The 24,733-nt window shown below is 33.7% G+C and overlaps 1 protein-coding gene across 2 annotated transcripts in view; it reads left to right on the top strand.

Moving 5' to 3' along the window:
- SNTG1 (syntrophin gamma 1) overlaps nucleotides 1-24,733 on the top strand; it is a 311,971-nt gene that overhangs the window by 172,603 nt on the left and 114,635 nt on the right. For both annotated transcript variants that reach the window (XM_054284649.1, XM_054284651.1), the window contains exons 4-7: nucleotides 7,208-7,264; nucleotides 13,237-13,294; nucleotides 15,672-15,715; nucleotides 15,823-15,864. In XM_054284649.1, the coding sequence (XP_054140624.1) occupies nucleotides 7,208-7,264; nucleotides 13,237-13,294; nucleotides 15,672-15,715; nucleotides 15,823-15,864 (201 nt within the window). The remainder of the gene's footprint in view (nucleotides 1-7,207; nucleotides 7,265-13,236; nucleotides 13,295-15,671; nucleotides 15,716-15,822; nucleotides 15,865-24,733) is intronic.

The raw sequence follows: 24,733 nt of genomic DNA, 5'->3' as shown, positions 1-24,733 counted from the left end.
TCTCTTTCAAGTAATTTATTTCTATGCTGCTGTATAGTAAATGCATTAATTAATTAAAGATTAAGAAGTTCTTTTAGTGGTTTGATTTTTTAATTAAACATCTTTGGGGAAAATTTGTGTGAAGGTCAATCATAATTCAATACTAATAAAAAATGAGTGAATGGTTTTTGGGTTTTTTTGTGAATTGATAGAACAACAGTTCTCGGAGCACCGTGGCATTTGTCCAAGCTTTTAACTGAGTTTGATACAATTGTATCTAAATGTAACCTATGGGCTGTAATTGGTTTTGTGATTAAAAAATATCAATAAACACCTTTACTAAGGCCAGGATGTAACACTGTCTCAAAATGTTGCACTGCAGCCAGATCTGTTTTCTGATGTTGAAAACCACACAGTCTTTTTTTTTTTTTTACTGGAAGCATAAAAAAAATTAATTATGTCTCACTTTTAGGGTTGTCTGTATGCTATTGTGACATCATGTGCTGAAAGATTCATAAATATATACAAAGCCCATAAAGTATTAAAAAAATGTTATTAGAGATTTTCTAACTTTTTTAGCTTTGTATAAAAAAAAGCCTTTTAAATTAAAACTTTACACAATAGATATTTTTTTATTTTAAAAAATTCAATAATTAAGTTATTAATTTTTAAGAATAAATTTAAATTCAAAACACATCACTTAGGAATGACATGCCTGAGAAGTCACATTAAGTTATTACATTTTCCTTGCTTGAATATTTAATTTTTTTGAGATTTTTTTGAGAATTAATTTTGTATTTGTTATATTGGATCATTCTCTTTTGAACATTATGAATTTTCTTGTCCTATATTTTAGTATTGCTAAAAAAGATTCAATTAACATTAGCAATTTAATGAAGAGAAATAGAAGGAAAAAAATTAAAAGCTTAAAATGGTAAATTATAGTTTTGACTTATTTTCTCTATTGTCTTTATTTACAATTTTGATTCGGATGTTTGATTGAATATTACAAGTAATGCCAAAATGGAACTCCCTGTCTTGTAAAGAATTGCAAATATGTGCACAGATAGGTCACCTTTCAAACACTTTCCATTCTTGTTGCCTTCACAAAGCTACCAGTAAGAATCTTTGGCTTTTTTTATCTTTTTGGTATCTGTCAGCTATTCAGTGGAGTGAATCCATTTTTTCACTGAAGTCGTCAAGTATCCATCAGATGGGGGTAACTTTTTTCCCCTGCCAATCTGGACAGCTTTAAAGTGACAACCTGACAGATGTAAATATGATTATTTAGGGAAAGCCTAAGGCAGCTTATTTTTTCTGCAGCTACTTAAAAGTAAAAAGCATAGCAATCAGCTGAAGTTAAAAATGACATAATGCCAGATTTGAAAGAAAATAATGACTTTTCCTCATTGGAAGAAGACTTGAAAGAAAGAAAAATATTGCAAATCAGAAAAGACTCAGAGAACCTAAAACATTGATAGCAGTGGATGATGTAAGGCAGTAGCTGGAAACTACAGAGAATGTTCCTTACAAAACCTGGTGGGAGTTCAGATCCTGACCATGGGTTTATAGGTTTGTTTCTCTTTTGTTTTTATACTAAGAAATGCAGTATTTCTGAAGTGAGACAATAGTATGAGTGGAATTTTATAAGTAGATATTTAGGTGAGTGTTTCAGCTTTCAAGCGTACGCTGCCGGACCAGAAACATTTTGAAGTATGAAGGGTTGAGAGCTTTTTTTTTATTCTAGTCACTGTATACAGCCTACATGACACTGCTATGTTTGCCACCCTCAGTTTCCAGCATAGATGCAGAGGAAGGGGGATTTCCAGTTGGCCAGGCAGGTTGCAGCCCTCCCTTACTGCCAGGCTCCTCCAGCTGCACAAAGAACTGAAATAATGAGACAAGCTTCAAATGCCACATGATGGAAGTTGGTAGCAGATGAGCAAGTGTGCTGGCAGACCTTGTTAACACTATTAATTCAAATTGGAAATGTGGCTGACCTGTGTCCTGTGTCCTTTACACTCAGAATGAGTATGAAGCCTGCCCAGGTAAATTAATCCAAAGAAATGTCACTAGGAAAGAGCAAAGCATTATCAAAAAGAGGACTCAATGAGTCCTCTTGAAAATGTATGTAAGGATTCAATAAAATTTTAAAAATCTACATTATATTTTCTTATTTCAAAGTTTAGTAGGATTACTAGTAACTGATAAATTATATGAGAGTGTGAACTTGAATGTATTTTGGCATTAAATGTTACCAGGCTGATCTATGATGTTGCTGCCAATGTTTTGATTTTATCTTTATACTATTTCATTTTAAAATTTATGTTCTAATATTTTCCTCCATTTTTCCACCTACATCTTCCATGTCACTGTACTATTGTAGATTCCTCTCCATGTCTATTCCTTTTTTCCCCACCTCCTGTTTTGTGCTTCAAACCTTTAGCTTTTTATCATTTTCTTCCATATGTAAAATACCTTGGTCTCTCTTCTAATCCTCTGAAAAGAGAGGTCTTCTTTTCTGTCTGTACCTAGACAAACTAATTCTTTATACCTTTACTCTTGTGAGATGAATCTCCAGACTCACCAGATGAATAACCACACACTGAGAATAAGGTGGAGAAATGGTATATTTAAGTTTCACATGCTGTTAAGTCAGTTTTGTGAAGATTTTTGAAGTTTCTTCATCCTTTTGTTCAACGTGTGTTTGACTTCTTTCATAGAGACACAGTATTAGATTATTAGATCCCATTAGATGACTGCTTTATATTATACAAGATAGATAGTTTGAAATAATAGCTAACAAAATATTTTTTAAGAGTCAGTTAAATAACTATAAGCTTTCTTTTGCATCATTTGCCATTCAATATGAAATACTTGAATTTTTACTCTGCTCCAAGATCTAACTTAAAAATAACATTAACTCTTGACTAAATATAAATAGTTAATGATTATCTAGGATTCTGTTTTCCTTTCCTCTCTGTTTATGTTGCTCTGTGCTCACATGGTCACTCTTCACTTCTGATCTTACATAACGAAGACATTTATGTTCCCCAGAAGATCATATGGATTTTAAGAAATATTAGTATCTCTTTAATGAAAGCCTCAAACACATTGTTTCTCTTTCACTGCATAGCTCTGAGGAAGAATTTTTTTTTTTTTGGCAAAACTCTTTGCTGTCCTTTCCAGTCAATTTTCTGAGACACATGGAAAATGCTGACAGCACGGCAGCAGCTTTGTGTTTTTCAATAAAATGATAACTACTTTTGTTCTGTTCCAGGAAACAGCAAGAACACTACTCTGAATCTTACTTTTAGGAGTCCTAGGAGCTCTAACCTTCCTTCTGTTTCATATCATGTAGATAACAAGTGTGAAAATGGAATTACAAGCTCACAGAACTCTTTGTGCAGTCTTGATAGTGAACTAAGTATCTTTTCATCTCAACCAAGTTTTATTTTGTAAAGTTGGAAATGAAGTTGCTTTTGGAATTTGCAAAACCACTGCAAATTCATAGAATATCATGTGATGCAAAAAGAGGGGAACACACAAGAATCAACAGAACATCAGTATTTTTTACCTGAACAACAAAATAGTCAGTCAGGATACTTAGAGCACTTTGTCACTTGTACAAAATCTTTTTGCCTCCAGAGTTCTTGCTGTGTTTTATTAATGAATAGTTATAAATCTTTTTAAGAACTTAAAGCTATTAGACCAGAGAAAAGCATTTTATTATTGTTATTGTTCAATTGAAATGCTAATTAAAGGCATCAGAACAAAATAATTTGCTTCAGATTGCTGGTTAAATTTATTTTGTGCATTAATCATTACAGTAAAAATACTTTAAATTAAAATATATTGCTTTGTTGACAAGGTATATTCCATTTACCTGGGTTGAAAATGGCACTGAAAGTTAAGCTTGGTTTGGGGTTTTTGATGGTTACATAAAATAAGCCATGTGCAGATCAAAGGAGTTAGACAAAACCTCCTTAAGCTCTCCTTACTTAGATAAAGGAGTTTTCTGCTCAAACATTTCAAAGCAAGTATCTATCATGAAAATACTGACTCAAGCTACTTTGTAAGTCAAAAGGGAGGGATTTATCTTTTTCAGGCTAAATTTGACATCCTGCCTCTATACTCGATGCAGTTAATTAATACCTAATTTGGACATCTGCTTTGACCCACCAGTATTGGATATGTTTATTTTTCTTTATCGATTACAAAAATTTATCAATTACAAAAGTAAACTTGCATTGACCAATGGCTGATTAGAGCTGGGGCTTTATCCCAACCTAAAAAAAAGGTGTATGAAATGTCTTATGCTTCTTACTGTTCTGCAAATGCTGTTTCACTATAAGGCTTATATGGGGTTTTAAATTGCAGACTAGGGGATTATTGGTGCTTTAATAAAGAAATATACAACTTGTATGTAATTCTGATTTGTACTTTTGAAGATCATTTGCATGTTTGTTATTGTTAGCTAACTTATGTAAAGAAAATGCAATTCTGCAAATAAGAAAAGTGTTATTTCTTTATTGTAGGACTGAGAGGTGTGTTTATGTAGCCTAGATTAAATAGAATGCAATGCCTTCCCTGCATATCACACATCACTGAAGTGAATCTACTTTGCATTATGTTTTTGAAGTGAAATTCAGTTCAGTAACTCTCTGGTCCCAAAATATTTAAGATCAAATTTCAATGGAGATAGAAAAGAAACTAGCAAAAATACAAGGCAAAACCCTCTGATACTTTATGCTGTCTTGAAATTTTTCTGGTTTTCTTCCTTACTTCTATTCAGTTTTGCCTATTTAGAAATCTTCCATGCTAGCATGACTTTTTTTCACATAAAGAAATGATGCTGAACTCCAGTGTGAAATCTTTCTAGTTTTCTGTCAGACAGCATTTGCAAACTCACAGAAGACCCTGGATCAAGTGTTTTCAGGACTATCTTGATTCTGCCTTTGCATGAGTGAAAACCAAAAAGTGTGTTTTATTGACTCTTTTATGTCAGTACTTTTTTATGGGTACTTAGGCACATGTTGGGCTAAGAAAGACAACAAGGACAGAAATATTCTGCAGTATAGTTTTCTATTAGGTTTTTTAAAAATGTGGCATCAGCTTAGAATATGTTTAGATGCCAGTGTTTACACTGACTACTGACACATCATGAATTATTTACAGTGACTACTGACATATCATGAACTACAAATTTTATGAAGTTACATGTTTTTCACTGAGAATATTACTTTGCTTGAAATTTAATCCATGTGTTGTCCTTAATTCCATTCATGGTTGATGTAACACTAGCCAGTTCAAGCCAGTTTAGTGAAAGGTTGCTATTTTTCAATGTCATCTTAGCACAAGTCTGTTCTATTTGATTTGAGCGTGTATAACAAAAAATAACAGAATATATTGACAAGAGTGCACAAGTCAAGTTCATGTTCTTAACTCCATGTTCAGCACAAGCTGGAGGTGGAAACAAGATAAAGTTAACAGGAAAAATATAGCTCCCAGTGGAGCCACAGCTGAGTGTTTTCTGTTCATTTATGTAAACTCAGCTTAGACCACACAGAAGACTGTGGCTTGTATTGGTTTATCCTGAATATATTGTCAACACCATTGCCTGCATCTGACACTGTGACAGACAAAAGGTTTTCTAGGTTTTCTGAGTACAGTCTGTGGTCTAAACTCAATCTGTGGGAACTGCATTATGAAAGTTCCTTTTTAGAGGTTTATATTAAAAAAAAAAATTGAAAAGTTTAGTTATTTAACAGCAAAATATATACCTTTTTCTTAGAATAAATATTTACAAGCATTTTGCATTTTGCAAGCATTAGCCTAAATGAATAAATGGTAGTCTCATTTTAGGCAATCCAATTTGTCTTTCAGTCCAAAATAGTGGATGAGTCTACCCTTGTTCTTTCCACAGTTACTCAGTTCATATTGGTCACAAATGTGAAAAAATAAATAAGATGACTTGATTTTCATCAAATTTCTGAAATAACAGTTTTCCAAAACTTTTATGTCGTACCTCCTTTATTTCCCTTTCTGTAAATGAAGTAGGGAAGAAAAAAATACATCTGTATGTATTTCATCCTATCTGTCACTGCTACATTCTTGATGATCTATTAAAATCTGACTGACACTGACCATCTATGCTAATTGTGTTGAAATAAATATAGTTAAATGTCACATGCATGCAGACTTATGCCACGAATTGATAATAGCATAATAGGTAATTAAATGAGTATAAAATCTAGACCACATGTAGAGAGCATTCAAAAATCTACAAAATTGTTATATCTGAATCTTGATATTTGGTATATCTGCTAATACATTATTTCACCACTACCTAAATAATCTAATTCTAAATGATCTGGAGTTATAAAGTCAACAGAGAGAGTTGAAAAAAAAACCCAAAAAAAGTCTTTTTGGTAAATGTTTATATCTGAGACAGTTTTTACAGCACAAATTTTTAGATAAGCAATAGAAGGAAAAAGATGGGCTGCTTTTAATAATTGTAGGTTATGGCTTATGATTGTTAAAGTATTACTCTGATATCAGCAGTGGCTCTTTTTGTATCACCTTCTGGTGGTTTTGGTTTTTGGGTTTTTTTTGTTTTGCTTTGTTTTTTTTTTTAATTTGGATTTTTACTGTGCTTTGAAATGAATTCATGCAATGTGTGCACTTGTTAGGCTTTGGTTAACATCAGTGACTGGTCTTGGCATGCAAAAGTTGCTTTCCTTTCATGGGGTGCAAAAGTTGCTTTCCTTTCAGATGAAACTGAATTGAGAAATGCACTGCAGGAGTGAACTGTATGTACTTCAACATGTAGTTGAAGATCTGCAGATCAATCTGCAGATGGGACCAGTTTAGGACTAGTCAAGGCCTTAACCTCTGAAACGTATGTGTTGTACCATAATTTTCCAAATCCAAAGTTCTGGGGTTTTTTAAAGCATTACAGTACTTGCTAGGATGGTGTGAACTGAACAATTGATTTTTTTTTTTTTTTTTTTTTTTTTTTTTTTTTTTTCTTGACACAGGCTCTCTTCTTTTCTTCCAGGCTTTGTCTTTTTTCTGTGGAGCATAGGTTTCATGGTACTTTAAGTTGAGGAACTCAGAACTTCATTAAAACAACAAAAATCAATGTTGAAACAACTTACTGAAGTATGAATATAGTTGTTTTGGCAGAAGACATTAAATCTAGCAAAACTTGATTTCGTTTTTCCAGGAAAGAACAGTAACAATAAGAAGACAGACTGTAGGAGGATTTGGATTAAGTATAAAGGTAAGATGATATTTTTGGTCTATTTATTGCATATTACACAAGGCATGTCTTTGTATATAATCAGTGTTACTGTTAATGTGTCCAAACTATTTTAGAGAACTAGAAACAAGACAGGAAACAAATTTTTGTGTGTTAGATACTGTTACAGCAGGCAACTAGAGCTATGCTACGCTATGGAATGGAAGGCAATCATTCCCTTAAAATTCAAGCTGACCAACTCTGTAATAAGGTTTGATGTAAGAGTTGCAAAGTGTTTTCAACTCTATAGACTGTACTTGTTCATCTTCTCTCTAATTTAAATAGTTATTAATGAATGCTAAATTACAGTGGCAGGCACAAGGAACAGCCAATAAGTTCATCATCAATTCTGCTACAGAGAATATCACATTAATCCATTGCAATTCATTAGTGGGACAGAAATTGTTATTGGATGCTTGTATTGTTTATTTTTCCATAGATCAAGCCCAGACAGCAGTTTATCATGTTACTGTGGTTTTTTGCTTTTGTCAGTAAGATTTAAGAACATATACAAGTGTAGATGATCCTATTTAGGAGAGGGAGGAAGGGTTAATAATTTTTGTCATTGTAATGTATGATTTTGAAAACTTTACCTTAGCTTTGAGTCTGAGTGTAGACAACACAAGATTAATTTTATCTTCTACACACAGCAGTTCTCAGTCTCAAGATAGCAATGGAAAAAATGAAGCATACTTCACATGAATGCAAAGAGGCCTAAATTATGCACATAAAGTGCAAGTATAGATTTTCCTATGACATCTGCTGGTACTGACCTTATAAGTAACTCAAAAGAAGGATAAATGTGCATTTGTGTTGTCATTGATAAGAATATGACTGAATAGAAGTATTAATTTTTAAAAATGTACTCGTGCACTTGCTGTTATCTTGTTGACCCATGAAGACCTCTGTTCAAGGGAAACTAATTGCTATTTTGTCACCAAAGTTTCTCTTCAGTTTGGTCAACAGCATTTAATTTTTTTTTCCCCTCTGGTATCATTATAGGTTACAGTACACTGAATAATAATGAAGTAATGAATGTCAGTGTAAAATGAAGTGTATGTGTAAAGGTGGTTTTATTTAAATGCTGCTAAGAAGAAACTGGTTGCTAAGTAAGGACTTTAGATGATTGGAGAGCAAATCTCAAGAGTCAATATACTTGATTTTTACATATAATTTACAATGAGCTATATAGAATCAGTATCACTGACAATCTCAAGATCACATAATTTAAGTATTATGTACATTGCATAAAATAAAGCATCACTTAGAAATATAAAATAAATAGAGAATGTGCAATGGTCTTTCTTAAATTAATAGTTAAGTTATTAACTTTTTAGAGTAAGACATTTATTTTCTGTGATTATATATATCATAGATATTTTGATCAAAATTAATCAAAGTATTGGAAAGGTGAAGATACATAAAGTCAGGTGTGAATAGAAAATTTTTCGTTTTTTAAAATAACTAGCAATCAGGTGGTGAAATCCCTTCAAAAGAGCAAAGAGTTCTCTTTAAAAAAGGAAACTCAAACTTGTTTGGATGGCACAGATTAGATAATGAAAATGAAAAGTTGAATTCTGTGGTCCAGGATGTTCTGTCCATGTGTTTCAGCTAGTATGATTTATTACTTTAAAATTACTTATTTTTTTAAAAATCAAATTGTCCAGTCATTTTGTTTGTTGGACCTTTTTTGCTAGGTCCCTTTATTTGTAGTTCTACATTCTCACAAAGATGGACAAGCGGTTGGATAGCTAACACAATCTAAAAAAAAATATTATAAATTCAATTATTATAATTTTAAACTAGTGTAAAAAACTACTTAGAACAGGAACTTACAGCAATTTTTCTTTTTTAGTTTAGTAGGCAAAGTTTATGAAGACTCACTGAAATGGACTTTTTATTTATGGCATGAAATGACATGTCAGTTCCAAATATTCTGAAAAGTGCCAGTTTTCTCTTTAAAATTCAAATATGGTTTGCTTCTTGCAGATTAATACAAGTTTGCTGCTATGTTTTTGGTTTTTTTTGTAAGTTTCCTGAACTTATATTAAAAGATTAATTTTAAGTAGAAATGTAATTATTTTGAATTTGTGCCAGAAGGTAGAGGTTTACAAGTCCCTCTGAAGGAGTGAGAAGCACTCAGGCCTCTCCTCCTTATGTGAATAACTTCCATAGCCCCTTGAACTACAGTAGTTTCTGTTGTCTTACTACTCCCAGACTAATTAAAGACAGGGGTTATTTGAGGACTTGCTTTCTGGCTGTGATGTATGTCAGAGGATGCTGTTTATCTGAGGTGTTAATTACATCAATACAGTGATTAATGACACTCACTTTGGAATACTTGCTTGGGCTTGGTTATGAATTTGCCTAGTTTCAGCTGTCAGGTCTGGGGCATTATCTTGTCTTTTTTTTTTTTTTCCCTACTAACTTAAAACATCCATTTACTGTCAGAAAACTCACATGAAAAAGTCACCTTTCAACTTTCTTTTGAATAAATGTTGAAAATGTCTTATCCCACTGCAAGTATTTTAAACCCTTGGAATTATTCTTTTTCTGAAGAGCAGGGAACAAATTCCTAATAATGCCAAAATTATTTTTTTTACCTGTCTATGAGGGAAACTCTTCCAACTTGGATATTCCAAATGTATTTGTAAAAATCAGAGATTTAGCTAACTGCTTAAGAAAAACCCTGTTTATAAGGTTGATTTTGTCCAAGACCTAAACTTCAGCCCTTTCAGAAATAGATTATAATCCACCCTTTAGGGCTTGAAAACCTGGTGTGTGGCTGTATCTCTTAGCTGAAGTTAGTGGTGAAACTGTGCTTTAACTTGAAGCAGACCTGCTCTGGTTTACACTCTCCTGAAAGAATAATTTTCTTTTTTCTGAAGCATCCTGTCAAATGTTTGTTTGTGGAGGAATAGCCATAGATATAGAATTTGGAAAATGTAGTATTTCAGTAATTTATCAAATCTCTGACAAGTTTGAGATGCAGAATCTTGACAAAAGAGGCTTCTCGGTGTGTGATTTCTGAAAGAACATTCTGTTGTTCAATAATTGGAGTGTAGTGTTCCTGAAGAAATAGGCAACAAAATTGAGGGTTTATTAAACAAATTGAGGTTTTTGGTTGCAGTCTGACTTCTGTCTACCAGGGCTCAGTACACTGCCATTATTCTGCCTCTGTTTTGATCATTCTTTTAAAATGGTGAACAGCATAACAGATCCTCTGAGATTCAGTTTGACTTTCTAATTTAATTTAAATGAAAAATTCAGTGTCCATAGATCTTAAAGCTATTTTTGCTAGTGGAAATGCTTCCTTTTACTATGAAGTCATAGTTCCCAACATTGTCTAACTCTGATGATGGTAAAGTCCAACAATTGGTCTGATCTTTTATAAACTCTTTTTTTTCTTTAGAAAATAAAAAACTGATTTCCTTGTTATACTTAGAACCAAATGCCTCCAGCCTTTGTCAATAAAGTTACTGCTTTCAATTGCCCTATTTTTCATATGTCAAAAACTTCTGAAAAAAACTCTTGCCCATAAAAACTGGGATAAGAAAAAACCTTTAGGAGTGTATCAGGTGACACTTTGAAAGGGGGTGTGGGTGACCTCTCACCAGTAGTGGCCAACATTCAGGACAGTGACCTTCAAACAGCTGCCAGTGATTAGAGCTTCCTCTGCCCCTTCTAGCAGGACCACCTCTGCAGGTGGGAATCTGCTGTCATTCCAGATTTATCCCTGCTTGAGGAAAAGTGACAAAGAAAATTTGCTTGACAAAGATCATTGTTAGAGTCTGGCAGAGGTCTGAGCCATTAAGTCTTCAGCAGCACTATTTGATGTATTTCTGTCCATCCCCTGGTCTGAGGTTATAATTACATGTCTGTACTGGAGGAAGAGAAAATTTAAAGCAGTGAAAAAGTTGCCTCTTTTCCCAGAGGTTTCTTCAGAAGAGTATCCCCTGAGACTGTAAAACCAGATTTTAGACATGCATACACTTCTTTGTCTACAGGACAGAGAATCAAGTATGGAGAATGCAAAATGCAAGGCTGCAATGGCAACCCGAAGTAGTATTCAACAAGGTGTTGGCAGAATACCCACAGTTTGCTGCAAATTGCTAATAGTGACTGGGTATAGGTAGTTGGCCAACTATTTACTGTTTCCAGTTTTGATTTTTTGTTTCTTAGAACAGCAGGTACTAAGTCCTTTTACTGATTTAAAAAGAAGCCTTCATACAGGTCAGACTCGGATGCAATGAGAAGAGATAATTCACTTCAGTAGGAAAGTACTGAAAGCTTCCTCAGATCTTTAGTGTAAATGGGTTTAAGTGGATTCAATACAATGAGAGAGGAATAATCATGTTGTGTGCATTGCAGGCTGGCTTAGTAATAAACGTAATTTCCTACTTTAAGGGAGCATTAGATCTAAGGAGGCAGGGAGGCCGTTTTAAACCTCACACTTCTTTGCTGGGCTTTAAGTATCCTGGATATTGCAACATGTGTGTAACATTGGAGGCTTAGGAAGAAAGTGACACAGTTATTTTTTCTGTTTGTTTGAAAAGTTTTGAAGAAATTAAATTTGCATGTGACTAGAAACTTTGGAGGGTATAGGTTAAAACTTATGAATTTAGTGAGCTTGAACTCATTATCTGCAGTGAATCCAGCTTTTACTGTTGCTGTTCCTCTGGTGAAAACTATTGAAAGATATTCAGCAAGATATAGTAGCAATGTGTTCCATGCTTGTCAACACATATCTCATGCAATGCAAGAAGAACTTTACCTGTAGACATATAATTGTTGTAATATTGCTGAGATCCCCATTAACTCAGTGGTTTTAGGGCCATTTGCATTGATAGACACTAGCAAAAGGAATATTTATCCTATTTAGCATTCTGTGGCTACACAGGAAATTAATCTTTATTCCATGACAGAAAGAGGTGTTGAGTGCAGGAGTCTGTTCAGTTTCAAACACTTTGATACTGCATGAAGAAGGGATGTGTGCTGTTCCTTAGGGATTGAAATACACGTGTCAGTCCTTTTCCCAACTTGACACAGGGTGCCTGGACCTATAAAAGCCATCATTTCCGAAGTAAAATCTGTCTGCAGAAAAGAAGAGTAAGAAAACACTTAACCAGTATTCCTAGTCAAAACAACAGTGTGGCAGACATTGGTTTCTGGTGACCTGAATTGGTTCAGCTTGCATTTGAGTGTATGCTTTGATGCCCTTGGCAGAGAAAAAAGTATTTGTGTCTCTCTGTATTTTTGCCTTTACCTTCCTTTGAATTTCCTTTTCATTTAAGGTTTATTTTTATTACTTTTTTCTTAAGCACCATAAATATTTCCAGTCCCAACAGGATAAATTGAATGAAGCAACAGCATTGAATTGTTGTCGAACTGTTGAAACTATCATCTGGTTTTCCTTTATTTCTCCCCATTATTGAACACCTACTGTTCCATTTCTTAATGCTTCTTTTTCTGTTCCATATTACTTATGCCACTGCTTTCTTCACTCTTTGTGCTTGTGTGACAGACAGAAACAAATAAAGGCTGCTTTTGACATGAAAAGTCTAAACCTTCTTTCTTGTGCTTTTGTTTACCTCCTTCTTGCCAGCATGAAAACTAAGTGGTCACAGTGTGATTGCCATTATAGCTGGATGTCCATTCTGCTTTTACAGGACACATTTCATACATTAGGCTCTCCAGAATTCACAGAAACTGATGTCCTTCATGTCTGGTAGAGTTCTGAATTCACTTCCCGAGCTAATGATGGCAACTTATTTATGTGAGACAATAAGGACTTAATCACAGTCAAATATTCATTAGAAAAAGAAGAATTGCAGAATCAGAGTTATTTGCTCAGTCTCTCTAAAAACTGTATATAGAGAAAGGGTAAAATATAACTTTAGGTGATAAAGATATTTTTAGTGACTCACAAAGATTGCTCTTTATTTTGTTTTCAGGGTGGAGCAGAACATAATATTCCAGTGGTCATTTCTAAGATTTCCAAAGAACAAAGAGGTGGGTATCGGGTATCAGCTTATTACACTGTACTTTAATGTTCTCTTTAGAAAAAGATGCATTAAATCTTGAAATTCTTTAGTCAATATTATAACAAATACTGTTGTTGAACCCTTTCTCTCCCATGTCTTTATGATCTCTCTCTTCCTCAGAAAATTTTTCTGAAAAAGTAGAGAATTGATATTTGGAATACTTTTTAAGTCTTCAATCTTTATTTTTATTTTTTAGAAAATAGAAATAGTAAAGTAATAGGAAAGTATTAGAAAAGAAATAGAAAGTATGGGAAAGAAATAGGAAAGTATCAATAGAATGAAAATGCTTAATAAATTTTATAAAAAGCAATGATTTAGTGGCTTTGACTTCCCAGTAATTATTGTCTGGAAGTTGTAACAGATTAAATGTTTGGCTCTTAAATCATTGTAACACAGCAGGAGAATGCATGACTTTTTAACCTGGTTACTCGGGTTGTATTTAGACTACTTTGAGTACTGCATAAAGTTTTGGCCATCCTTATTTTTATTAGGAACAGAACTGGTGCTGAATTTCTGTATTGATTTAACTGGCAACATTTTGAAATTATTGGAATGATACATGGATAATAGTTAAACAGCTCAAGATGTTCACAAGTATGAAGGAGGGAGGTCATGAACCAGTACTAATAATGTGTACTTAATATCTTTGTTACATTTGTATGTAACTGTATAAGGCCGGAAATGCAAACTTGGAAACATTCCCCTCCATCTGTAATGCAATAATTCTAGAACTCAGCTTCTCCTCAACTAAAATGTGTCAGTATTAAAAAAAAAAAGTTTCTTACTCACCCACTCAGATAGAGAGGTATGGAAGAATCAGCATATTGAGAGCCAAAATCCAACCCTGAGAGATAGATGTAAAAGTTGGAGTTAGGGAGAATAAGGAGTAGCATGGAGTGAATCCCTAAGGAAGGCAATAAGGTTAACCTTAAGAGTTTATACTTGTGACTACAGTCTTTTCAGTATACATGTAACTAATACATAAAGATGTGGCATGTATTACATGCAGTACCTATTAAAATGCTATTAAGCACTGCAGGAAAAATAAGAAAGATATACTTCAGTTTAATTGAGCACACTGAAGTGCAATTTTATTTCTGTCATAAGTTTTTTTGCTGCAGTAGCTGTTGCATTGTTTCTAGCCCCAATACCTAGCTGTGATATAATTTTCATTACTGCTTTCAATAAAAATATTGCTGATTTTTGCAGAGCTAGTTTTGAGGGATATCTCTTTTGTAGGAGACTGCTGTCTTGTGATGTAGAAAGTGTCATGCTGTGTTCCTGGACTAGAGAACTTTGATAGAGAAAATGCTGTTTGACCCGAAGCCTATGCCTCAAAATAAATGAAAATATCTGTCCTGCAAAATTTTAACCATCTGTTTTTAAATACAGCTAATAGGATCATTCCACCAAACAAGGACTTGAGTATCATAATTTACATCAATATTGATTCCGGTTTTGCAGCTCATATAAATATGTAAAGTTTTTGGATCAAGTCCAATACTAGATTTTTTCAGACAGTCTCTCTATGTTGATATGGAGTGCTATAGGTAATAATTACATGTAATCTGTTAGTATCCTGTAGTTCTCATGTTCATGTTCTCAAAGGTTATTAATGTCTTTACAGACAAATAATCTTTGTTATATTTCTGATATGCTTATAAGGTGTATTTGAACGAAATAGCTCTGAAATGGAGCACAGTGTTTAAAAATTGGAAGTGTAGAATTAGATTTTATAAATTTCGTTGTGATGCAACTTTTTTCTTAAAATCACATTCAGTTTGGCTGGTGATTGTTTTACAATATATTTACTTTGTAGCTCTTCAGCATATGTAAGTGTTATCCAGCATTAATAGTCCCTATTATTTATCAGAATTTATCAAAGATGCAAAATCTAAAGGGTCCTTTATCTTTGGAAAAAATCTAAAAATTCAATTTGTTATTCATGAGTATCCCTGAAGTCTCCATGTTGCTTTTTTCTCTTTGTAAGAAATTATCTCTCACAGGCAAATAAGACCGAGTCCTGCAGTCATTTTCTATTCAGAAAAATATGGCCCACCTTACCAGAATGGCCTGAAAGGTGCTAGTGACTGATGGATGAAGTTTCATAGTTGTGTGCTTGAGCTGAATAGCCTCTTTTATTGTAACACTGATAGACAAATATTTGGAATTTTAAAAATAAAATACGAGTAATTTTATTGGAAGTTTTATGTTGGACTTTTTATCATGTTTTTGTTTGAAAATTTAAAAAATTATGCAGAAGACTTAAATTAAATAAAATTTTTGTACAAAAAATGTTGGATGTTTTGTACTAAGTGAGTGAAAAATATGCTTTCTGTTTTCAGCGGAACTTTCAGGTTTGCTCTTTATAGGAGATGCAATTCTGCAGGTGAGTAAAACTGCAAATTATTTTGTCTGTATTTTTCTAGAAAAGTGAAATGAAATCTATGCTTATGAAATGTAGAGTAAGTCTTCTCTTTATCTTTTTAATAACAGATTAATGGAATTAATGTGAGAAAATGCAGGCATGAAGAAGTGGTGAGCTTTTCTGTTTTTTAGTCTACTTTTTTTGTCTTTTGTAGTTGCTGAAATGATAGTGTATGCTGATAGCAATGCAGTGGCGTCAGCTGTTTTATTGTTATTCCTAAACAAATATGCCTGTACCTTCTAACATGACAAGCAACAAAGTGCAATCTCTTCTTCCTAAATCTGTGTAATTGCTCTTCTCAGATAGACTTTTCTATATTAAAGGTGATTGTTTTATTATGAAGATTTGAGCTGTACAAATTCCAGCATTTCTTCTTCCAGCTAATAGCTGTCAAATTTCAGCAGTGCTACACCTTTTTGGCTGTGTGGGGTCATTTTAATTTCAACAGCTGTAATTTGCACTATGTTGGAGATTTGTTGTTTGGTTACTTTTAATCCTATTTAAAAAATGAGAGAAAACTATTCATCTGCCACTCATCCTCTGGCTGTTCCTTATGAGGATGCTCTTCTCCTTTAGTTAAGATGCTATCATTTTGGGTATAAAACAAAATTTTATTTAGGAGATTTCTTCTAGAGAAGAAATTTTGAGAGATGTGTAGCAGTCTGGTTCCACTGGTGAATCAGCTTTGCTAAATGCATCCTGTATTTTAACCATATTTTCTTTTTTGTTGACTCTTCTTAAATACTTTCAGAAGCAGAAAACCTTTTATTTCAGAAAACAATGCCAAAAGTTAAAAGATTACCAAATAAGTTACCTTTAAATCCTGTTTAGCTCCATAGCATTTGTACCTGTGTTTTTAAAATAACATAGTACTGACATATTTGAATGCTTCTCTTTCTGACTCTTTGCCAATTCAAGGATGCTCTTTGTGTTTCATCCAGCATTCTGCTCTGTGGCAGATCAGTGAACATGTGCTGTTCAGGTATAGAAAGCAGGAGTTTAATATAGATGAAGTTCTGATGAAGAAGTATATTGGAGGCTGAAAGATTAGATCACTGCATTACTCTTCAGTGTTTTTGCACACTTGTTTCCTTTTGGAAATCTACTGAAAATTCTGCCTCATTCCTCAGAGCCTTCATCATACCCCCTTCTGTATAAACTGGCTAATAGTTGTATTTATATTGCTTTTAAGTTTTGTCTGTGCAACAATGATCAGGTTGTAAATATTTTATACGTTTACTGCAATGAATTTGTTTAATATGCATTAATATGGCAAATATTTCAGTGGGATTTCAATGTTGGAATTACAAAACATGAGAAAGATGTTACTAAAAGAGTAGCCTTGTACACTTGAATGCAGATTGAAAATTAGTTAGGACATGGGGCTTTTATTTTCTGTTTTCTGAGACATTCTTTAAACCCTCAAAATGATACATGAATCTGCTGGGTATTTATGATAAGGTTGAAACCCATTCATGGGAAGAAAAGAGGTTTTGGAAAATTTGAAAGGGCAGATTGACATGGAGGAGCAAGTGTTGTGTTAAATTTTGATTTATACCTTATTTATCTAACATAATCTGCTTTTTAAACTCCTTGTAGATAATTCTCTATGAATTAAAAAAATAGTATCTTACCAGTTTTGGATGTGTATTTATGTATTTGCCAATGGTTTAAGAATTCAAGAAGCAAATGGGTTCTAAATGAAATCCTTTTTTTAATTAAGAATAATTTTTTATATTTCATAGCAAATATTGAAAAATATTTAAATAGGATCAAATTTCCATATGACATTTTATAAAAATATGCATAAGATTTATGATATGTAATATAAATAAAAAAGCCAAAGTAAATGAACTCTGATAATCCGTTCTTTTTCAGAAACATTCACTGTTATACACTACGAGTTTATGAAGTAAATTTGTTGTAAAGCTGCAATTGTGGTAATAGATGTGGTTCTGCATTGTGTGGTAACCTGTGAGTTAAGGCTTAGCCCTCAGTAAAGAGTAAATACATGACCTGGTGTGCCAGCAGGAGTCACAGGTAGGGTTTTGTCTGCAGCACGTCCTTTGCAGCTTGACTTGCTCTTGGACTTCCATCCTGTGCGGTCTTTATCAAATACAGGATCTGTAGCTCTAATCTCAAGGTAGTATAAAGTAAATAGAAGTATGTGGAGCCTAGTTGCTTGCAGCAGGGAGTTGAACAGGAGTTGAAACTTAATTTTCAATCCATATTGCATCAAGGCACTTTCGCAGTGGCTCTGCACGACACCTGAACTTGTAGCTTTGTTTTGTTCTGAATTTTTCTTTACCTAATTAAGGCTTAGCAGGCACAATGTTCTGTAGGATGTCTTAGTGTTTGGGTTGTCTTAATGTCTTAGAAAATTTCCATTGTAAACCAGTGGGTAATGTTTTTCAGTGGATAATGCTGAAGATACCTGTAAAGAATTCAGATTTTTATCTACAGTGTTACACTGATGAGCATTCATACTATTCCTACATGCAAAATGTGTTGCTGCTTATGGAAACTTCTTAAACATATGTCATATCTTCATAGCTCTGCAGTGAAAAAAATCTGTGGCGTAATCACTGCAGCCTATTGTATGAAACTGATGCTTAGTCAACCCTGGAATTTAATCTTGCTTTACTGATAACCATACTATGTATATAAAATGATTTGAGCTTCAAAATTAGGTAGTTTAATCAAACTCATGGCATCTTTAATAGCAGGGAGAATCTTTCCCCAAAGTACAGTGATCTTGGGCACTCATTGTGGGCACTCTGTTGTCTTTATTGTCTTTCATTAATTTTGACACAGGTAGGTAGGTAGGTAGATAGATAGACAGGTGGACTAATAGACTCTCACAAGCGTAGATAGGTAGGTTTAGTCAGTTCTTAGTATACCTTACTGGATTTCTTTACATGGTTCCTTTCTTTTTTTTTTTTTTTTTAGCTTTAGGTAACTCACTTAATCTTGGGTTTAGTTTTTATAGAAGGTGAAAATATTGTTCATACCATGAAAGCACATGATGAGTTTCTATCAAAGACTGTCTGTAAGCTTGTTGGTTCTCTTGGGTTGTGAAGAGCCCCAAGTGAATACCAGATAACATGGATTCAGTATTAGTGCTCTCATGTGGTAAGGTAAAGACATGGTCTCTCAGGTGTAGTGTCAATACAGGAGGAGGCTGCAGAAAAAAATAAACTAATGCAATGTATCATAAAAAAATATCTCTTAGCACCTCTCAAACCAGCAGTTTCAGCCCAAAAATGCAATATGAACTTTTATGTAGGAGAAGAGTCCATTATATCTGTTTAAATACGTAACTTAGTGCTCTTTTTACTCAGGATGTTTTAATTATTTCTTTAGTAGACTCTCCTTTAAAATATTCAACAAGAATTTTAAAAGACTGAAATTAGGATTATTCACAGACAAATCTATGAGTTTTGGCTTCTGTCTAATTAATAAGGTTTAACAAAACAAGCACAGCTTGTCAGTCCACAGACCTAGTGGATGTGGTTATCCACCGCAATTGATATGATTATTTTTAAGGCTGGAAATTAATGTATTTCTAGCTTTTACCTCCATTTATTATCCAAACATAAAGTTGGATAGACACGCACCAACATGTTATGGTTCTTTGGATGTTTTTGGTGGTTCTGGGTCTATCCACTACATCAATAAAAATGGACAAGATTCTGGGAGAGAGTGGGAGTGGCCCTTGAGACACTTGTAAATGGCTATGAGTAGGAGAGTATGTCAGTTCAGTTGGATACTACCAAAAACCTTGTGTTGGATCTGCTGCTCAGGGTTGTAGTGCACCAAATCATCTAGAGCCAAGGTAGAATTGCAGTTGAATGAAGGCTGATATGTCTAATTTTGTCTCTGTTCTTAATGTTGTGAATGAAACATCTCAGATAGTATCAATAACTATTGTTACATATCTCTTTGCATCTTAGCATCTGTTTTTTTCTCTTAGGAAATAGAAGAAATTAAATGACTATGGGTATGAAGTAATTTCTTATTTCTTCTATTTGGGGAACATTCAGGGAATGTTTCTAATGAAAAATGACAGCTCACATGTGTCAGTTAATGTGGCATTTGGGTTTTCCTTGAAAAGTAACAGGAAAAGCTCATGTAGTTGCTGATAGCTATAAAGACAGAATAGATATTCAGGCTTTGGTGGATTTTATGTAAAGGTAACTACAATATGTAGCACTGTGGTTCATTTCAAGCACTGCTTGCATTTTGCACAAGACACCATTTTTTTCCAGAAGAATGACCTGATGTGAGATGTCCTTGTGCACTGTGTTGAACCTTTTGCTTCCCCCTTTTCTCAACATTCACAGCAGAGCTGTGACTGTGCTCACTCTCCATGAGTCATTTAAGTTATGTGAAAATGGCAGTGTAGGGATTGTTGCTGCTTAAGTGCAATCATTGCAGCTAATAAAACTCTTACTCTGGACTTTCTCTTTAAAACTATGGTCTCATTAAAACTCATGTTTAAAACTCATTATGAATAGCTTTGGCAATGTTTCTTGTAAATATTTTTAAGCAGAAGAATAAGCGTATTGTATTTTTAAGATGGGAAACCAAATGATCTGAAATCTCCCTCCATCTTGACCTTACAGATGTGTCTTTTGGTAAATTATGTTATTATCTTGTTTCCTTAACTATGAAACAGAGACCTAGACTAGTATAGGATTTAGCTCTCTGAATTTTATTAAGTACTTCGGAATCTGTTATAGAAAAGTACCTCTGCATTAATATTTTGCAGTTTCATGAAGTGATAATAGCAACCTGCAAACATAGATTACCACTTCTCATGTTCTCCTGTACTTTATAACTCATGGCACAGCCATTTAATCCTTTCCCCTCCAGACAGAATAGCGACTCTATATGTGGAAGCTGCACAGCCAGTGCTTCTAAGACTATAATCAATCTGCAGCTTTTAACTTCTGAATTTAAAAGTGAAATTTAAACTTTCTGGAAATCCAATAATCTTTCCATACAGCTGCTGTTTTCTATCTAAGACTTGAGTAATAACAATAAGAACAACAACAATAATAATAATAGTAAACTGATGTCACCTTAGCTATCCCAACATAATTAATGAAAATACCTGTTATTGAATATCCTAATGCTTATGAAATTTGAGCTAATAATCATGTGTCAAATATTTCAGCACTGATTTGAAATAAGTGCCCATCAAGTGGAAAAGAACCAAACAGCTAAAAATAGCCTGTTTCAGCTGTTTTCAGCTCTGTGTTGGAAATTCCTGGAATCTGGATATATCCTGGAGCAGTATTCTTAATGTGTGTTCATCTGCTTTTCTAATCTGGTTTTAGCTATGTTTTATTAGAGTTTAAATAATTTTTTAAATTGTGCCAAACTCTATAAAAACTTGAATTTATTCAAGTACTATGATGTTAGGCTTTTAAAATATGTTAAAATGTTGCTAGTCTTCCTAATTTATGCTTTCATTTCTTTTTCTCAAGATACCTGATGTTCTATTAGTCATTTTATTAAGATTTCATCTTTTGAAACTATTCATCATTACTGCTGATTTTTAATAGAAGGGAGTAGAACATTCCGTCATGACTAATACCAAGCCTAGATGATTGTTATTTCTTTATTACTTAGCTACAGTCCTCAAAGCAAAAATCCATTAGGGTTTAGCGGGATAGAGTGAAAGATTGAATCACCAGTTACGGCACAACATCCTTCAAATAACTGTCCTTGGTTCCTCCTTTGTCATACAGGTCTATTAATTCTGAAAGCCTGAGCTGCAAAGAAAAGAAACAGTTGAGGAGTGGATTTAAAGTGTGTACCATCAAATATGCTTTGTTTGTGACCTTTTGTTTACATTGATATTGTTACTGTAAAGGCTCAGGTTTCTCTTCTTCCTTAGGAAGCAAATTGAAATATTTTCATCTTTATTTGTACATGAGTGCACTTTACCCTACAAAAGACTTTTTGAAATATTTCATTCAGCACAGCATCTCCTGGTTGTGGAGCTAAACCTCAATTACACTTTAGTCCTGGGACCCAGTGTTTTTCTTTCTGGGCATAGCCTCCAAAATGTAGAAAAATTAAACAGACACAAAACACTCCAACTTAAGGTAGGAAAACCAGAAACTCCTATGGGCATGGAAATTATCTTCTCTGGTCACTGTTAAGAAGATTTCATTTACTCATGACTAGAAAATACTGTCCAACTGGCACCAGTTATGTTTTCTTTATATAGGTAACAACCGTGTGATATAGACTGAAAGCAAATGTTCACCTCCAAAAGGCAACTTCTGTATTTCTAATGGCTTGATGTGGACCTGAGAGAGCAGTGGGAAGAATACAGCAGTTGTACTCATTTAACTAGCCAGGAGGAGTCAGAAGTAGGAGGTGTGCTCAAAGAAGTGGAAATGTGCACACACATAGTCTTCTGACAACTTTCCAGCAGTAAAAATACCTGATTTAACTCCAGAAATTCCATTGTTCTCACCATAGTAAAGTCAAGTGGTGCCAGGAAAAAGCTTTTAATCCAGGGATTATCTAACACCTGTACATATTTTTAGGTCTTTTTTTCTCTACATTGGGTCTTTGTCTTTTGACAGTTTGTTCGGTGGAGGAGGAAGAGGAAAGGAGAATGGACTCTATATAATTTTTCAATAGTATCCAGTGTTGGCCTGTTCCAGCCAGATACATGGAGGTTTCCAGATGGCCCACCCCATATTTCTCAACCACTAGTATGGTACAGTATGGTACTGGTGTTTTGGTATCTGTTTGTCAGAACTGGGCCTATTTCTGGATGTTTTTGGGTTTTTTTTTCTTTTGCCCTGATAGTACTGATGCTGTTATACAAGTTCAGTTTGGTACTACCTGTTTCTTGTTAGCTGTTTTGAAAAACTGTGGCCAGTAAAACAGCTTGCAATAGTAAGAGTTTCACAGGTCACAAGAAGAACTTCTGTGCAGGTTTATTTACTGAGGGAAGAAGCTCTTCACTAAAAAAATTAAAACAGTTACACGTTCTCTAGATTTTTGGGCAGACGCCTGCAAGAGTTACCTCCCTGTGCTGTTAATCCTTTTCTGAGAAAAATGGGAAATAATCACTCCTGAGGCTGAATTGGCATTACCAGGATAATGACATATATCTTTAAATGTGATCTAGGAAATGTTCATAGCTCTATTCCACTTCACTTGCCCTTGTCAAGCCAGTAGTGATTGAGAGAATTTAAAAGATTTTAATTGTGCTGACCTGTAAAAAGGAATTTTCGAGGGATTGTTCTACATCAATAAACTCCCATATTTAAGCATTGGCTTGCAGTAGGAAGTAATGAGGAGGTTTCCAGATTTTCTGAAATGCATTCCCTTCTTATACTATTCTGAGTATGAAGTACTTATGTAGTAAATGGATAGACAGGCATGTTTCACAAAATCTCCACCATTTTTCAGATTTCTTGAGGTTTTTTTGATATTGCTTTTCAGTTTACCATATGTTTATATGGGAAATCAAATACAAAACATATTCAAAATCCCTTGTGCACTTCAGGTCATGTGTGATTTCTGAATGAGTGATTGCAGAGAAATGTTGATAAGAGCTAAAGTTTACCATAATGAATGCTAACAGATAAAATATTTTATTTAAATATCCATCACCATGAAAGATTGCAAGTTTTCACAGACTATAAAGCATCTTTCCATCAATCAGTAAGTGAGGTTTTAGGGTAAAGTGAATCACCTACACAACAATGGCAACAACAAATCTATGAAACAAAGTTTTTGGTTGTGCGTTTTTTTGTTTTTGGTTTTTTTTTTCCAATTAAAACACTGGGAGCTTTGAAAATTGGAAGCTTTAAGACATTTAAATTTTCGATTTTACTTCTACAACTGCAGCTTTTAGTATTCCAGGATCATTATATCTTAACAGGAAAGTGCTGTATAAATGGGGGCATGCTTTGTTGAGTCAAAGCATCTTTATATTATGTTCCTTAGATATTATGGAGTTATAAAGCATCAGCAGTGGGGTTTTTTTTCTGAATTTTTATAGACTATGAGAGTACAGAGAAAATTGTTAAACTAGAATTATTAAAGTTTGAGAGGCTTGGACTTTCTAAAAGTGAGACCTGTAGTTCATGCACTCATTTGTAATATTCTTGCATAATAACCTAGCAGCAATGTAATAGAATTATACAAATCATTCTGGTTTTCTTTTATTGTTGATGTTGCAAATTTTGTTTCTGAAAACACATTCACTCTATATAATAGTCGATAAATTATTGTTTTTATAAGATTTTATACTCTCAAATGGTAATTAGCTGCTGGCAAGAATGGATTTCTGGGGTGTTATTGCTTAATTAAGAAAATAAGAAAAGGTAAAATAAGGGTTGCAATCAGATAAGTAGCCTAATCAGTTTTGATTAATATATCAGATTTATGCTTAATTTTGAATGTTACAAAGACCTCATGCTATAAACTGATTAAAACTGTAATTCAGCACTTTTTTGTCACTGTGCTGAAATACAAATCTTTTTTACTTCTTTGAAATTATAAGCTAATCTTTTTTGTTTCCAAAATATCTATAAATGTACTCCAGTTAATTAAAATACAGCATGAGCACGGCCAAATCCAGTTTTGCCTTTAAAATTTAGACACTGATGAAAATTATTTTAAAAATGTTAAGGAAATATGATTTCTGAAATTTTCAAATTATAATTATTTGGATCCCAGTTTAGCTGAATACGTATGTATTTGCCTACAATTATAAATTTACATATCATATTAAGTTGGGGAATTTCTTTTTTACAAATATTTTTGAAGAACAAAGTAATTTTCTCAACTTCAACTAGATGCAGTGCCATTAATCTGGGGCAGAAAAACTGCTTCTGCATTAAATGGCATGAAAGTATGTTACAGATTCACAGAATTCTTATGTGTTTTCCAGCTGAGAACTTTTCCCACTGGGCACTTTCCCTGAAGTACTGCAATAAC

The sequence above is a fragment of the Melozone crissalis genome, unplaced genomic scaffold, assembly GCF_028551555.1.
Source record: "Melozone crissalis strain CALT ecotype California unplaced genomic scaffold, PUWL_Pcris_2 ptg000042l_1, whole genome shotgun sequence".
NCBI lineage: Eukaryota > Metazoa > Chordata > Aves > Passeriformes > Passerellidae > Melozone > Melozone crissalis.
This window is presented reverse-complemented; position numbering and strand designations above follow the sequence as displayed.